This window comes from Aricia agestis, chromosome 14, assembly GCF_905147365.1.
Source record: "Aricia agestis chromosome 14, ilAriAges1.1, whole genome shotgun sequence".
In the NCBI taxonomy this organism is placed as follows: Eukaryota; Metazoa; Arthropoda; class Insecta; order Lepidoptera; family Lycaenidae; genus Aricia; species Aricia agestis.
Genome location: NC_056419.1, coordinates 15,711,632 through 15,730,074, shown reverse-complemented (window position 1 = coordinate 15,730,074; position 18,443 = coordinate 15,711,632). Strand labels below are relative to the sequence as shown.

The window sequence follows — 18,443 nt, the reverse complement described above, 5'->3', positions numbered from 1 at the left end:
AGAACTTATAATATAAAACAAACTGTACGAAAGCTTGAAAGTAGGAAAGTGGAGAAATCTGTTTCTTTGAAAACAGCTTTTAAAAGCTCCCTCGATCTTCGGGTAGTATAATACTTGACATAATTATTTTTACGTTGGAATATTATTGAGCTCTCGGTCAAGACTCGAGAATTCCTTTTGAGTGCACTTCAAAGCTTTCGATAATAAAAGCTTACCGCGAATCCTATGTTGATGAAGACGAAGATCTTGTCCGCGGAGCACCCCCGCGCGCAGCCCATCCTGGCTCCCGCTCACTGAACACCTGCACCAGGCTAAAGACCGAATCCAGTAGAGTTAGACACTAGTTTTCGTTCATTCACTGCAAACACAACACGGGGCGCGCGCTCGACGCGTGCTCCTACTCGCGCGGCCTGTAAGGCACTGGGGCGGGGGCAGCGGCAGCGGGCGGTGGCGCGCGACGCCCGGGGCGCAGCCGGCTCGAGACCGGGAGCGCCTCGGGACTCGGGACTCGGGATACGGGACTCCCGCGCCCCGCGCCCCATCCCGACAACTTTTAGAATCTAATGCCTGTTTTCACCAACGGTCTCCTAACGCTAAGTATTCCCTAGCGATCTTTGCGGGTCAAATATCTCTTAAAACAAATACATTTAAAAAAAAAAGTAATGTTTTGCAAAAGTTCTTACGCCCTAAGGACGAACGTGACACAAAAATTCGTGAAATCTCGAAGGATTTGTACCCTTAATGGCCGCTAGGGGACCACTTAGCGTTAGGAGGCGGTTGGTGAAAACAGGCATGAGTCCTACAAATTCCAAACTTTCGACAACAGGAAGAGGATCAAAGTTGCGCTTCCAAATTCCAAGTTTTAATAATTTTAAAACGTAAATTGATTTTATTGTTTGATAATTTTGTACTTACACACTTATATCAGCTTTGGTTGACAATTGACATAATATTTACTTAATATTTTATTCTTTTTCTTTTCTTATTCTGGCCGCACACAGCCGGAAATTAATAATTAATATGAAATTCATATTCTTACAGATCGATCTATGAAATTCGTAATCTGAAAAAATCAGAATGTGTGTGGAGCGTACCTACTGATATTGGAGTGGAGATTTAGATTCCGGTCTTTCTGATTATTATTATTATTGTTTTATTTATTGACTTGTGATGAATTGTGTTTTTAGACGGCCGTGATCTCTGAGTGTCTGACCGAAAGGCTACTGCGTGGTGAATACTTGAATAGTCAATAGGTCATCATAATATTGTATTTAAGTATCATATGAATTAATTATATAAATCTTCCGCCTAATTTCCAACGGTTCGACTTCCTAGATATCAATATCGCGGCATTAGGTCAAGGTAGTAAAGTTCAAGGTCAATGAACTGTAGCTGCCAGTTGCCAACTTGCCACAGTGCGGGGGGTGTGCCAAAACTACCAATCTCAGTTCTGAGTTCGTCTTTCTTTTCTTCTTTTTTTCTTTCTGGATTCTCTAAAATTTGGAAGTTTTCTCATACATCTAGAGTATGAGAAAACTTCCACTTAATATTATAATATACTTAGCGCATAACAATAACATAAAAATAACAACCTGTTGCCACTGGCCTCGTTTTTCTTCCTCGTTATAACACAGTGAAATGCATTTTGAATCTTAAATAATATTTATAAGTACTTATATATGTTAATAATTATTATAACCAGTCTAGACTCAAGAGTTCAAGACCTGACAAGGTAATTGACAACAGTTAGATCAACAATTGGCCGCTCGTTGGACGTCGACCGCAAGACTGTCCCCACTCCCCTCGGTGCGGGGGACCGGAGACTTGCTGACTTGAATCCACCAGCTTGAGTCACTGCCTCACTGGTGGCAGTTTACAAGTTTTTATGCAGCTTATGTACCTACCGTTTGCCGATTAAGGCGCGATTCCACCGCGGCGCACGCTGTGTACGGCGATGGAATCGCGCCTTTAGATTGGTTGCACAAAGCAGAGTAGACAGAGTTATGTCTATTGTGCACAAAGGCTATACAGAGGCAAAGAATAATATATTATACACTACGCGAAACAGAGGTCAGAAACTGTACCTTCGAATTGGTAGACGAGAAGGAAAAGTTATACGTGTTTCGGCTAAAAAGAGGATTAAAAGTTAAGAATACTTAAACTTATTATAATTAAGTACGATGTCTGTCACATTGTAAGTTATTGGTCGTAGTTCCTTTGTCTAATCCCTCGATCGTGGATTCGTGGAAATCTATTGTTATCGCGGTCGAATGTGACCGCTTAGGATAGTAATAATTATAAAATATTAAATAATATAAATTATTTTAAGTAAGTACGGTATATGTATGTCGTCATAAACCTTACGTAGAACTTTTATTGTATTTAACTAAGTACATTAGATTCAAGTTCAAGACAGAAGGTTCTCATTTGGAGAACAAGAAGTGACCTCCACAGGGCACAGACCACAACTAATAAAGGTGATGACAACCAAATACCGATCTAGAATCGTCTAGCTGCTAGCACAACGTCTCGTTGACTCCGACGACTGTAGCATAGTATAAAGAGGACTGTAGTCTGCAATTACGCGCGATTACCAAAATGTAATATAAAATACCGAACAGTAATTACCTAATGGCTCACATTCAGACATCGGTAGAGAGTTAGAGACTAGAGCGCATTGATGAGGTCAATTGGGTTACTTTACTGTCCGTTATGTCCACTGTCCGGTGTCCTATATTAATTTTAAACTAGCTATTTGACCGAGCTTTGCTCGGTATTCGATAAATCGATAAAACACGAATAAAATGACATTTTCTAAAAATGATTCCTAGCTAGATCGATTTATCGCCCCGGAAACCCCCTATAAGTATACTAAATTTCATGAAAATCGTTGGAGCCGATTCCGAGATTCCAGTTAAGTATAATATTACTTATATAAATATACAATGTGTCCCTACACCGGTGTCCGATCCTTTAATGTCATGATCTATGGCATATTTTATCGACAAATTAGGTCTCAAATTTTTTCTCTCTCTCACGGTTGTAAAATGGCAGCCATTTTAGTTTTTCTCGGGCTATACGACGATATTGTCAATAATAAAAATTATCTAGAATTAAAAAAAAACCGATCATAAGGTTGGCGCATTATCCAAATGCCGTAGACGAACATTTAGTGAATGAGTGAATTCAGTTAAAATCTTATTTACTGCAGTCTAAGACAGAGTCTTACACCTCTTGCAATGAAATTTTTTGGCTAATTTATGAAAAGAAACTTGTTGATGTTTTCCCAAACTGCTATACCATCTTAAAGATTTTTTTACGATGCCGATCACTAGCTGTGAAGCAGAGCCATATAGAAATATAATACACGGGGAGCAGAGCGTTCTTTCTCCAGGATGTCTTCATTAATTATCAGTTCTTTCGATAGGTTTTCGATTTAACAAAGGACCTACAGTGCGATGACCAAATAAAAGAATTTGCAGTTTGTTTGTTAGTTTGAACGCGCTAATCTCAGAAAGTACTGGTCCGATTTAAAAATTCTTTCAGTGTTAGATAGCCCATTTATCGAGAAAGGGTAAAGGCTATATTTTATTACACTAAGACTAATAAGAGCGAAGAAATAGAAGAAAATGTGGAAAAAACGGGAAGAAATTATTTGACAGGGCTTATTTGAACGTGCTAATATCAGGAACTACCGGTCCGATTTGAAAAATCTTTTCAGTGTTGGATAGACCATTTATCGAGGAAGGCTATAAGCTATATTTTATTACGCTAAGACTAATAGGAGCTAAGAAATAGAGGAAATTATGGAAAAACGGGGGAAATTATTTGAAAGGGCTTATCTCACGAACTACTGGAGTCTGGAGCAGCAATTTTTCTGTTATAGCCTATAGCCTTCCTCGATAAATGGACTATCTAAAACTGAAAGTTTTTTTAAATTGCACCAGTAGTTCCTGAGATTAGTGCGTTCAAACAAACTAACTATTCCGTTTTATAATATTAAAATTAAGTATAAATAGACCTACATCACTACAGAAAACAGTTTCTTGTCAAAATAGTAATTTGTTGAGTAATTAGGTAGGGCCCCTAAGCAGTATTAGCCCAGGGCCCCACAAATTCAAGATCCGCCCCTGAATTCCACGAAATTTATAACATATTGCCTGTTTAAGCGTATTCCACAAGTTTAGCTATCAAATGAGACCTTTTTTATCTTCATAGGATATTTACATGAAAAGTACTGGTCAGATTAGTGTGAAAGCCTGGGAAAAACTAAAATGGCTGCCATTTTACAACCGTGAGAGAGAGAAAAAATTTGAGAGCCAATTTGTCGATAAAATATGCCATACATTATGATATTAAAGGATCGGACACCGGTGTCGGGACACATTGTATATACAAGAATTTGAAAAATGTATTATTCATGTTTTGAGACAGGCTAGTGAGACTAGATTACAAGTTATAAAATTACATAATATTATTATCAGGGCGAGCGAAGCGAGCTCTAGACGTATATCCCACAAGTCACAACTCACAACCTGTACATTTTGTGGTAAGTACACTTTACGGAAAAACTATCACGCCTATTGATTTGTGCTTTAAACATAGTAATTTTTATTTATATATTATGTAGATTTGTAATTATCAGTCAGTCAAAGTTTTCTATATTAGGTAAGTATGTAAGTAGATGACGTGTCATCATCAGTCAATCAAGGTGTGACGACGCGAGCCCTCACAAAGCTCGGCTTTTAGCTAAGTAGTAATTTGTAAGTATAGCTGTTTCAGACAAAGGTCTACTGTAACAAATTCGATGCTATTAAAATTATCGCTATAGGCCAGGCCACAACACTGCGTTGAGCATCCCAAAAAAAACTACATTTTGCTTTTGCGATAAGACGCGCGACGCCACGCGCCGCGATGCAAACACTCACACTCGACGCTCTGCTAGAGCCTAGGCCCTAGAGGTAAAAACTTATCAGGGTATTTGATATTAAGTATGTATTAACGTTATCCTATCGGAATTGTTGCGAAAACATACAATGAACCGGGATACGAGCAAACGGATCAGTGATCACCTGTTTGCAGTAGCGGCGTTAGCTGAGCTGAGCTGGGCTGGGCGACCGCCCAGGGCGCCGGATAAAAAGGGGCGTTGAAGGCAAACTATAGGTCGCCAATTTTTTTCAGCACTATCAGCACCCCGGGCGCCGAAGGAATCTCGCCCAGGGCGCTGGTAGTGCTAAAACCGGCCCTGCCTGTTTGTAACCTGTTACCTGTTTGTAACCTGACATTACAGCTGTAGCTGCCAATAGACTGTTTATACAACTTAGCATGCGTTGGTAACTTCTCTGGTTTTGCGAGTTGCAATTCACATCGGTCAACTCCTTTAGGTTATCACCAATGATGAAATACTCAAACCAATATGTTACTACCGCGCGCGTTGTGAAGCTTCGAATACGGCCCAATTGGGTCTGTTATTTAGTCTGCACTCTGCATCGAGCGCAGTCACGAATGTGCCGCGTCTTGTCTTACCTAAATAAATTGAAAATGACGTCGTGCGTGTTTCTAAAATGTACCAATTATGACTCGAAAGTAAATTAAACACATGGAATCTCTTACCACATGTCTTGATTGCAATAAATACCTCGATTATTTACATTTTCAATTATTTTTTCGAACAATCTGGAAAAAATCGAATTTTCGTCATAGCTAGGCGAAGAAAGAGACAGCGATACGATTCGACGTTTAAAAATAGAACTGTCTCTTTTATGTAAATGGTTTTTCACAAGGGCGTCGCCAGCCGATGGCGCAGGGGGGGGCAAGTTGACTTTACCTACTACAGTCTACAATTCATACTTTACTCACTCTCTATAAATGAGAAAAGTAGGTATGAATTGTAGGTAAAGTCGACAGCACATGAAACTTTTCACTTGTACTACGAGCCTTACATCTATTAAGTACCAGATTTTAATATTATAGTGGTCGTTGCTTTTGCATTATACTTGGCAACGTTTTTTAGAGTCTCTAGGGGGGGGGGGGGGCAGCTGTCCCTCCCTGCCCCCCCTGGCGACGCCCTTGGTTTTTCATATCTTTTGTTTCACTTATCTGTCAAATTTGTCAATGTTTGCAATTTTGAATTTGAAAATTGTTCGGAAGAGATTTAAGCCGGAAAATAGTATGGACGTAACATATCTGTACAAGTAGAATATCATTGGATCTGTCTCATTCGGTCGAGCCCCAGTCGATCATTTTCTACATTTATCTTGTGTAAGAGTTGTATGTGACATTATATCACTGTTTTTTGTCAGTCGGTTTCCTCGAAGCAATGTTACCATCAATCATATTGTACTATCACTTATTAGAACTTACATCACACAAATACACTCACAAATGTATATCTGATGATCTATACTCTGGTTTACATAGAGCAATGTGTACTTACCTAATGCAAAATTGATTTCTTTATGCCGTGGAATGTGGATGATGGATCTATGGAACGAAGTAAAGTTTTGATGTCATAAAAAAAGATATATACAGCCTAATCTGTGATACAGTCGAACGTATTACCTCCTCCTTTTTGGAAGTCGGTCAAAAATAAGTTAATACATTTTAATACAGCTATACGATTTTATTATGTAATTTGATACTACTAGCTCCATCTAATGTTCACATAATATGTAAACAAATTACTTCTGAATTCTGATTTCTGAATCTGATTGATAAATTTGATTCTGCTCCATATAATACATAGTAGGTACACATATTTTGTAAAAAATCTAAAATCACATATTATCTACTTAACACATTTTAATTTTATACCAGTTGCAGCTGTATAATATTAAGAGCTGCAACTGGTATAAAATTAAAATGTAAATATAATATATATATATATATATATATATATATATATATATATATATATATATATATATATATATATATATATATATATATATATATATATATATATATATATATATATATATAATACCGAGCATTTGATGAAAATGATTATATACAAGAATTTCTCGTTTAAAGATATAAGAATATGTAATTATTTGATAAATTTGATACAAGTAGCTCCATCTGTTGTATGTACCTACACATTTGTAAATATCAATTACAAAAAAAACCCTAGTTTGCATCCTGCTTGGGAATTGGCATGGGAAATCCTACCGCGTTTATGTGGGACTCGCTGCGTCTAAGAACTATAGAAGTTATGCGGCTACACACTGAAAATTTGTGGTACTCGCGCTACCCGCGGCAGTAGGGTTGCCACCTTTTTTTGCAAACAAAGTACATCGGCTACTTTAGGTGAGAAAAAAAACCGTACACAGTATAAAAACAATTTATGAAATTATCTGTACTTACTTAAGTATAAATAAAAATAAATTCTGTACTTTGTTCTTTAAAACTCGAGAACGGCTGAACCGCTTTGGCTTATTTTGGTCTTCAAACATTCGTAGAAGCCCAGGGAGGGTTTATTTTGGGAGATAGGTGATAAGAGGTTCATCGGGTCATCTAGTTTGGAATAAAGTATTTTTGCGTACTTTATTATTTTCGTAAAGTACAAAGTACAATTGCCTGAAATAACGTACAATCCTTTATAATAAAGTACGGGTGGCAACCCTACGCGGCAGCAATACATCCTCGACAGGGTTGTTACTTGTGACTCCGCTGACAACGGAGTAGTCTGTACTCTGTTGTTCCGCACGAAATATATTAGTTTATTTGACTACTAAACGCAAATTATTAAAATTTGTAAGAATAAAGTGAAATGGCTCTCCTCTGGCAAAATGAGACACGAAAGTTATAATGAAAAGAGATTTATTAGTGTCTTAATATCAACATAAATTACGCTTACATCTACAATACAAAATACATGGCACGGGGCGCACCGCGATACTATACGGCAGGGTAGTCAGACTTGATGTACTCAAAAATCTATGAGGTATCAACAATAACTTGTGTTACACAGTTACACTTTATATGTCACTAGCTGTCCCGGTGAACTTCGTGTCACTTTAAAACCTTCCCTGGACTTATACGAACGACGAATATTTTAAGACTAAAATTAGCCCAATCCGTTCAGCCGTTTTCGAGTTTTAGCGCGACTAACACATTTGAAAATCCATTTTTATATATATATAGATGTGTCCCGACACCGGTGTTCGATCCTTTAATGTCATTATCTATGGCATATTTTATCGACAAATTGGCTCTCAAATTTTTTCTCTCTCTCACGGTTGTAAAATGGCAGCCATTTTAATTTTTCTCGGGCGTTCACACTAATCTGACTAGTACTTCTCATGTAAATATCCTATGAAGATAAAAAAGGTCTCATTTGATAGCTAAACTTGTGGACTACGCTTACACAGCCAATCTATATATATAAAAATCAATTGCTGTTCGTTAGTCTCGCTAAAACTCGAGAACGGCTGAACGGATTTATCTTATCTTGGTCTTGAATTATTCGTGGAGGTCTAGGGAAGGTTTAAAAGGTGAGAAAAATTCGAATAATTGCCGGGAAAATCCTCAAAACAGCATTTTTCTATTTCCCATACAAACGTTTTCTAAATAAAATGGAGAGTCAATTTGTAATTTATTACCGCTGCATAAAGTTCAAATTCGCGTGCGCGTTGGAGGACCTAATATCGCGTTCTGAAACTCAACAAAAGTGAAAGTGAATCGCGAACGCGACAAAATTGCATAGTCTCAAAATACATAGTACATAAATAAACACAATTTTAGCTAACTTCAGTTGTTACTCTGTCCGATTATTTTTTTATTTTAGCTAACTTAAGTTGTTACTCTGTCCGATTATTTTTTTAATAAGACTATATAGAAATCGAAAAATAAATCTATATATATAAAAATCAATTGCTGTTCGTTAGTCTCGCTAAAACTCGAGAACGGCTGAACGGATTTATCTTATCTTGGCCAATTTTGATGAAATTTTTTGTGTGTTCGTGGAGATTCGAGAATGGTTTAGATTTACAGTTTGGTCTACTGGAAAATGTTTTTTCAATTAATTTCTTATTTATAAGGAGTTGTTGATTTTGGAATGTTTTACATTAGATCCGGCGGACGGCGCTATCATCGCATTCAATATTATTCTATTTCAATTTTAGTTTGTCCTGACAGATGGTGCTACGATTAATTTGAAAAAAATTTTGTTATTCAATTCATGTGCTGATTAAAATATTAAATAAATAACACATAGGCTACAATTTTAACCGACTTTCAAAATGGGGGAGGTGTTATGTTCGTTTTCTTATATTCAACGATTACTCCGCCGTTGGTTAACCGATTTTCAAAATTTTTCTTTTGGTATATAGGGTATCATCCCAATTTGGTATTATATTCAGAAAAGTGATGATCTGATGAAGGATCCATAAGTAATCGAGGGAACTCCTCAAAACTTATAGGGAAACATATCGACGGGTGCAAAGTAAAAAAAGTCATCTGCAATTTTGAGTTTTTCGTTTTTTTGTAGAAACTAGCTTAAAATATCATGTTCTACAACATACCAAAAACAAAAATTCAAATATCACCTTATTTTTGGTACTTTTGTCACGTAAAAGAAGACATCTACTCTTGTTTTGTGAAATTGCACGATGTAGATGCGGATAACTACCGCTGGTCGTCTATACGCGGGACGCGCGGGGGTCATGTTATGCGGCATAAGCGGCTATCTGCCATATAGCTTTTTCTACGTTGCGATTGTGATTTAGATGTCTCAATTTACTTTTGCAAATTAGTATTGTTTATTATGTTTATGAGTACCTATTTATGTTAATTCTTATTGTTAGCTATATTAATTGACTTCTAATTTGTTACTGTTATTTTTTACTGTTTTTTCATGTTCAGAAAGTCCAAAACGACTTTTTAAAGAAGTTGAAAGTTTCCAGAACATAAGTGATAAATTTATCGAGCAAAATACTGTGTTGTCCGATGAAATTATTGAACATCTTATAGAAAACCTTGATGTGTCACCGATGAAGACATATGAATATAAGATAAGTCCCCATGATCTGAATACTCTAGGCCAGTCACACCAGTTCACTCTCAGTCTGAAATATAAAATGATTTTGAAAATTTGTCGATCTCAGCAAATTAACAAATACGCCAACACCCTCAGAATACAGTTCATCACTTCAAGTCCGCCGCGTCCATTATCAGTATTAGATCAAAATATTATATATTCTTTTTTATTAAACAGATACTTTGATCTCATATAATCTATGACCTGCTTGAGTTTATTAACTCAAACAGGCCATCGAGTATATTGTCCCTCTCAAACTTTAAATCTTCTATAGACAACACCATTGATGCTTCTTCGGCAGTGGAGGCATCAAGTGAATGTTCTACGCCTTCCTCGTTAAACGGTAGAAAAAGACGTCAGTTACATATTGATCTAAAGAAAAGGCGATTGAGAAATAAAGACACGTGTATTGATACGAGACGTAAATTACGACAAAATTTAGGTAAACAATTACATCAGTCCAGAAATGGTAAATTGCAACCTGCGTAACATCATATCCCAGCATTTGCAAGTTCTCGCGAAGTTTTTCTATTAACTTATCTTTGACCGGTTTTGGGATCTCTGTGATCACGAGAAGCAATTGAGAAATCGTTGAAATAAAATTTCATTTTGTGTTCTGAAGAATCGTATGCACCCCTCCGATGGTGTAAAACGTCCGGCGATGCTTATGATGTTATAATGAACCCATCATGCTTACAAGTGCCAAGTACAAAGACTTAATAAGCCTCTGCCTAAATTATAATAATTTACAACATAGTTCCTGTACTGATAATGATACTGAATAATTTTTAAATTAGTTTAAAATAATTAAAGTATTGACACAGAATTTCATTTTTGTTGTGAGAAAATACGATTTTTACGAAAGTAAATGAATGATTCCTAAGTATATCCATACTAATATTATAAATGGGAAAGTATGTTTATTTATTTATTTGTTTGTTTGTCCTTCCTTCACGCTCTAACGAAGAAACAAATCGTATTGTTTTTTGGCATAAACTTAATTGAAAGGATGAAAAGTAACATAGGCTACTTTTGGTCTTGGAAAAACATCATGTTTCTAAGGGAGCTTACGGGAATATTTGCAATTTACGCGATTTTCAAATTCCACGCGAGCGAAGCCGCGAGCAAAAGCTAGTATTTCATATTTTAACTTCCTTCTAAATCGTGTACCTTGCACCGAATCGACAACGTAGAAAAAGATATCTACGCAATTATGTTCTGAACTTGGGGTGTTTAAGATGTAAAACGTTTAACTACATATTTTAATAATATAACTTACTTTTAATAATAATTTTAATAATATAAAGTGTTACACTTTACGTAGTTACTGATAATCGTACTAGTAATCGGTAAAAATACTTCAATAAATATAATTTTTAATTCCCACGTAGAAACGACCAAGTGGTAGTTAACTCAGTTGTCATATTTTCAAGCGCAATGTAGATGCAGACAACTACAATATCTCGTAAATTAAACATAATTAGAAGAAATTAAATATACATGTGGATTCATTAATAAATAATGAAACAATGATGAAAATTTCAATAAATTTGATCGGAAATTGACAAAATGGGAGCATTTTTTCCTATTATGCGCTCTCCTGAAAAGTTGCTGTTTTGTAGATGACTCTTTTTACTTTGCACCCGTCGATATGGTGACTTCGGTTTCGTGAGAAGTATTCTAAGCATATGCTACCAACAAGTAAGATTTTGCACCGAGATATACCTGGTATACTGTGGTTCGGAAGGTGCTGAGAGAATTCCTGATTCTTTATAGATACAAGTTTGGGAGTTTCGGCGTTGTTTTAAGAACAGAAAGCATATGCTACTATGCAAATTACATTCTTCATCATCATCATCATCATCATCACTACCATATCATAGTATTTTAGATCGAGACTCGAGTTTGTCAAGCGATAATTAAAAAAAATCTATATCTACCTAATATTATAAACCTGAAGAGTATGTTTGCTTGAACGCGTCAATCTCAGAAACTACAGGTCCGATTTAAAAACTTATCTCAGTGTTAGATAGATCATTTATCGAGTAAGACTCATCATTTATCGAGAAGGTTATATTATATTATTACTCTAAGACTAATACGACAGAAGAAACTCAGGAAAATGTGGGAAAAACGGGGGAAATATTTTTTATGGGAAAATGTACCTACGGATTCTGTAAAATTTCTAATTTACGCGGGCGAAGCCGCGCGGGACATCTAGTATGTTATAAATTTCGTGGAACCAAACATAGAAAAACTAAAGTTTAAGAAAAAAAATGGTGCATTTTTTAACTAATGGCTTCTTGTGAAAAATCTAGCACATTAAACTGACTCTTTTTTATTTTAAAAGAATAGAGGAGGTTTTCATCTTAAATAAATTCTTTACTTCAGTGCTCTAAATCAGATAGTTTAGAAGTTTTAACGATTTTCCTATGAAGTATGGATCAGATTAGTATGAAGCCAGAGAAAAATTATTTTTTTCAAAAGTTGGAGAAAAAATATATTTGAAAGCCAATTTGTCACTTAAATATTCCATCATGAGTTCAATATTTTTTTCTCCAACTTTTGAATAAAATAATTTTTCTCTGGCTTCATACTAATCTGACCCATACTTCATAGGAAAATCGTTATAACTTCTAAACTATCTGACTTTACACATTAAAGGATCGGACATCGGCGCCGGGACACATTGTATATAAGATGACTCATGGCGTATAAATATGTAGTTTCCAGCAATAGGTACGTTTTGGCTCATACTGGAGTAATTGATACTCATATCAAATTATACACAAATCACAACTCATTTAATATTTGACACTAGCAGAATTATTAACGCCTAATGAGTATCGCGGTGCGCGTCTTACATCTAGCGGCTACAGCGGACACCATACTATCTCGACACACGCAGGTACAACTCGTTAGGTACAATAAAGAGTAGAATTGAGACAAAACATCATTGACTAAGGCCTATTTGTATGCTAAACTAATCCTGAGTTATATCATAATATTATCTCTTTCAAAAATAAGGAGAGTTACAGAGGTGACATGATATTATGAACCCAAACAATATGCGCAAGTGGCCTTAGTAGATTAATTAATGTAACTAAGTCTCTCTTTATTTGTAAAAATAATAATACACAATACACATTAACTGGCATAACAAAATTCTCCCTTCAATGTAAGTAAAGGTATTTTTTTAAGAGTCTATGCTGCCCCACTGCTGGGCAAAGGCCTCCCCCAAAGTCTTCCAGTTCTCTCGATCCAACGCAGCCGTAGGCCAACCTGGCTCGTAATAATTGTCAAGCTCATCGCGTCATCTCTTTTCGAGGCCGGCCACGGCGGCGTCGTCCATTATCTGGTACGCATTCTGCGGTGATCTTTGCCCAGCGGTCAGGATCCAGGCCCATTTTAGCGTGGCAGCTTTTATGCCGACGTCTGCAATACCAGTTTTGGAGCGCAGTGTACTATTTCATATTCGGTCCGCTAGTCTGACCCCTAATATGCTACGCTCCATCGCTCTTTGACAAACCCCGAGCTGGGACCGTTGCGACTCGGTCAATGACCAGGTCTGAGCTCCGAAAGTTAGGATGGGCAAAATACACATGTTGACGAGTCTGCCGTCTGCGTTTCAGGGAGATTGGTAAATCTCCCTTCATCAGCGTCTTCATGGACCAGTAGCTCTTCCAGGAGTTTTCGATTCGTCGATCGACTTCCTTCCCTCGTCTGTTATCAAAAACGACTAGCTGGCCCAAGTAGATGTACTCGTCGACATAGTGTATTTCTTGCCTCTCTACCTCAACCTTACGCTTTTTGCTATTGGTCATTATTTTCGTTTTGGATCGATTCATCGCTTATCCCACCTCGAGGCTTGTAGTGCTTAGGTCTTCAAGCATGCTTGAAGACCTAAGCACCTAAAGGTATTATTATTATTAAAATATTAATTATTTCAGAGTAATAAAGACATATTCTGATGATTACTTTGTGGTGTCTAAATGACCCCGCGCGAAAATTTACAACTAGCAACTACAGCCACAGGTTGACAATTAGGGATAGTACTTTATGATGTGGAAAAGTTACAGATCCATGCGAATTTATCTAGCGTAAGGCACGTCAGTCACAAACAGAACAATATTTCTACTCAACTACAGTCGGGACAATATAAACTAGTAGCAGGCATACGCTGACCACAGTAAAAATGCTGGCAAATTTTAGGGACAAAGTGACAGGTTACCTTTGCCAATCTGTCCCTTTGTCTATTTCTCTGCAAATTTTCTACAGTGGCTAGCGTGCCGATATAACCCCGAGTCAACCTGTGAATGCTAACAGACTTGTAAAAAGCCAACTTCGGCTGTAGAATACATATTATGCTCTAAAGAATGTAAATTGTTCGCGTGTTGTTTAATAAATTAAAAAATCGCGGTGGGTTAGTAGTTAGTACTGTTAGTATAAACTAAACACAAATCAGTCAAATGATAATATAACACACGGTTTTGTACTGTGTACAGGCGTCGCGCGTCGGGCGTCGGGCGGCGCGCACGCGAACATGCAAGTAGTACATATTAAACAGAATTATAATCTTCGTAGAACATTTCATGTCGCGGGTTCGTGCCGGGCGCCGGCCGCCGGCCTAAAATTTAATAAATCAAAAGACAAAAATCAGTCTTGAACAAACGCTATGTTATACGTAGCGCGCGTCGGCAGTGCGAATGCTGGTGCAGTCTCCGAGTTCAAATATCTTACACTCAGATCGTTAGGTATAAATCTATAAAAAACAACAGTACAAACACTATAATAGAACACACATTTTGGTTATCCTATGACTCGACTATGCTAACAAATACGAAACTAGGGGGTGGCCAACTTTATTATATTCCTGTATTATTATGTCAATATAAACTACATAATGCATAAATTTTCCCTATTCATGTAGTTTTTATTACCCTACAGGTAATGCAATATATCTGTTGGCGAGCCCCGTTACCTTACAGAACTAAATTGTATTTGTACCGTGTTAGTACCAGCGTTGCCAGATTTTTTTTGTGCGAAGTCGGGACTTTTGAACTTTTTGAGTGAAAAAAAGCGGGATTTTTCGGTCAAAAGCGGGACAAAGTAAAAAAAGATATAAAATCAAAAGTTTTTTGAATTTTTATCTTTTTATTTGCGTTAAAATAGCGTTTACGTGACAATAGATAGCTAAAGTAGCCAAAGAAAATGCACCCCTCTACCTCCCACACTCATAACTTCATTACGCACCTTTCTTTCTCAGCACGCTGCACGTACGTTCGGGCTTTCCCCGAAAAGAGGTACTGAGCCTGTCCCGCGCGGGACATTTAATTTTGATGGAAAAATCGGGACGTCCCGCCAAAATCGGGCAACGCTGGTTAGTACTCACATGGTATATTATTATGTTAAAATATCATGTGAATATGTGATTCTTTAAATAACCTACTGCTGCAGTTGGTTGCAATTTAAAACCACAAACATTTAATTCGTTTGGGATATGGCTAACATAATACATAATATTATTGAGAAATTCAAAATGTATACTAGCATCTATCTCGTATCATATTCTACAATAATATAAAAAATGGCGGTACTCCAGTACATAAATATAAAAATCAGTCTCAACAAATAATACCATTAAAATTGTACAAAACATAGAAAAGTTACACATTGTCAGATCGGTGCAGGCTCGTGTGACTAGCTAGAAAACAATTAATCTTCATATTAGCAAATTATTGCAGAAATAAATAAACTGAACAAAATTAAATACTTTAAATTATTTCAGGATCTCGGCGAAATTTCATGAGCGGTCATCGGTCATAGTGATCTTCTAGCGACGCGGACGTCTACTTCGCTCGCCTTAAGCCTTGTAATGCGGCGGCGGGCGCGCGCGCAAGCACAGGGTGAGCGTCAGCAGCAGCGCGGCGCCGTGCATGGCGAGCAGCGCGGCCGCCACCGCCAGCGGCGCGCGGGCCACCTCCGCCAGCGCGTCGGCGGCCCGGCCCGCGCAGCCCGCCGCCCACAAGCCGGCCGTCTCGCCGCCCGCCGCCACGCGCCGCGCCGCCTCGCACGCCTCGCCCGCGCGCTCGCAGCACGACGCCGGCACCGTGTACACCGCCGGCGGCGCCCCCACCGACAGGTCGAGGTCTGCGGGCGCGGCGCGCTGCCAGTCGCGCACGCCGTCCGCGCCGCAGCAGCGCAGCCCGCGCTGGATGGCGTCGAGCGCGGCGGTGCGCGCGTGCACGGTGCCGTACTCGTGGCGCAGCGAGTGGCGCAGCGCCGCCGCCAGCGCGCCGCGCAGCTGGCCCACGTGCGCCGCGCCCCACCAGCCCGCCGCCGCGCCCGCGCCCGCGCTCAGCGCCACAAGCCCGAACGACACCGCCAGCAGCGCGCCAGACCCACGTACCGCTCCTGTGCGCACATCACATTTATTTGATATCATTATTATTATTTCTTTTTTACTGAAACTAAAACTACGGCTGGATATTTATTATTACAAGTAATGCGCGAAACATAATAATCTAACTTACCAAATGATTAATTATTATTATTCTAAGTTTCAATTCATTTCGATTTTATCATTATTATGATATAATATTCCTACATAATATTTTATGTAGGAAATTTGAGACATCTAAATTAATGTGTCTTTAATTGTTATACTTTTTCTTTACTGCGCAGTTAATTTGTGGTATTTAAATTCTTTTCTTTATGCCGTTTATGCAGGGTTACATTTAATATATTAAGTGAAACAGACTAAGTGATGATTAGACATCGGATTATATGCACAATCAAAGTGCCGAAATATGCATGCAAGTATGCACGATAAATAGCCAAAATATGCACAAAATATGCACTATTAAAAGTCACTTATTATTAAAATTTCTTATATTTTTGAAGAGCTTTCCGGTGGTGCAGTTAATAAAAGCGTCAATTTTTTTTTAATTTCATCAAATCCAGGAGTTTTCGTTTTTTATACAGCACCAATAATAATTTTCTACCAACAATTTCCAATTGCAATCTTAATATTAGCCCATGGAAGTTTAATGGAACGGTAACAATTTTATTCAAATTTTTTACTAATGTTGCCAACTGCAAAGAAAAATGTTGTTTGTAGAAAGATATTGTACCTATCCGGTGTATTGAATTCTTTAAATGGCGACGGAGACACTTATTTTAAGTGTTTTGATCAATCGTATCTCTGTTTTGTGGCCTTACTTTATGTCATGATAGCTAGTTTGGAGACTCACGAGGGCATAAAACTACCGAAATATGCACTATCAACGAAAAATTGCCAAAATATGCACAATCGCCTAAAAAGTGCCACTGTATACATTTGCATAATATGCAAGTATGCAAATGCATATAATCCAATGTCTAGTGATGATAATATAACCTAACCGAGTCAGGTCAGAAACGATTAATTATTATATTAGGCCGGCAAACAAGAGTCAGAAGGTAACAATCCTTCTAGGGTAATGACATCCGATCCTGACTGGTGGTGAGGTGTGTACTGACCGGCAATCGCGGTGATGGCGCCCAGGGTGAGCACGGCGGCCCACACGGCGAGCGCGCACAGCCCGGCGCGCCCCGACCCGCTCTCCGTGCCACGCCCGTCCCACAACGCCCAGCCCGCGAACGCCGCCACGCCCGCGCCCACCAGCTACAACACACTAACTCTAATCACCACCAACAAATTTATTGGACACCAAAAATATGTAGGAAGCAGGAAATAGACAGGAATGGAATGAATGAAAATCTAGGTCAAATGGTCCTGTTGTCAGGTAGGAGCGGCCGGAAAGGTTTAGTAATTAGTTTGATTATTGTTATTATACTATAATGACTGAGATATAAAATCAGGAACTTACTAGAAATATAACATTAAAAAGTATCAGCAAACATTTCATCAACGAGAAACACCTGGATTCGCCCATATTTTGAGATATCACAATTCCTGACTGTGTACCTTCTTTAGTTATTTGTTTATGATAAAAGTCATAAAATAAATACACTTTAATTGAAGAACCTCCAAAATTATGTGGTTTTTAAAGTAGAATTCGCTATCTAATTTGGTCAATATTTATTTATATTTTGTAAACACTGCCATTTGTAAATTACAATTGTCTATGCTCAAATCTCAATTGCATTCTCATGAAGGTATAATCAATGAATAAAGAAACAGATGGAGGCGACATAACTACAAAAAAGTGTGGCCGGCGCCATATTGCCAAGAACTAAACATGGCGGTCTATAGTGATGGGACACTAGGTTGATATTTGTCGAGGACATCGATAAACTAACATGTTATAAGTGAGCGTCCCGTTATATTATATATTATATTGATATCAAAAATGATTTTTTTTATATTATATAAAAAAATATCATTTTTGCCAATTTTGTC

General features: G+C 37.8%; 2 protein-coding genes across 2 annotated transcripts in view; both read right to left on the bottom strand.

Annotated features, from left to right (window-relative positions):
• Nucleotides 1-411, bottom strand: part of LOC121733497 — a 47,973-nt gene extending 47,562 nt beyond the window's left edge. Inside the window, exon 1 of the mRNA XM_042123753.1 lies at nucleotides 216-411. Within this exon, the coding sequence (XP_041979687.1) occupies nucleotides 216-278 (63 nt within the window). The 5' untranslated portion in view covers nucleotides 279-411. The remainder of the gene's footprint in view (nucleotides 1-215) is intronic.
• A 14,986-nt stretch (nucleotides 412-15,397) lies between these two features.
• LOC121733681 (leukocyte antigen CD37-like) lies at nucleotides 15,398-18,140 on the bottom strand. Its single transcript, XM_042124015.1, has 3 exons — nucleotides 17,911-18,140; nucleotides 17,561-17,705; nucleotides 15,398-16,453 (listed from the first exon to the last, which is right to left on the bottom strand). The coding sequence occupies exons 1-3, from the start codon at nucleotides 17,974-17,976 to the stop codon at nucleotides 15,903-15,905; spliced, it is 762 nt and encodes a 253-aa protein (XP_041979949.1). The 5' UTR covers nucleotides 17,977-18,140; the 3' UTR covers nucleotides 15,398-15,902.
• Between the last annotated feature and the right edge of the window lie 303 nt (nucleotides 18,141-18,443).

Coding starts and splice junctions, on each gene's coding strand:
- LOC121733681 (XM_042124015.1), bottom strand. CDS start 17,976: ATGGGCGAATCCAGGTGTTTCTCGTTGATGAAATGTTTGCTGATACTT. Junction 17,706..17,910: donor TTTTTAATGTTATATTTCTA/GTAAGTTCCTGA, acceptor AGTGTGTTGTAG/CTGGTGGGCGCGGGCGTGGC. Junction 16,454..17,560: donor CGCCATCACCGCGATTGCCG/GTCAGTACACAC, acceptor ATGTGCGCACAG/GAGCGGTACGTGGGTCTGGC.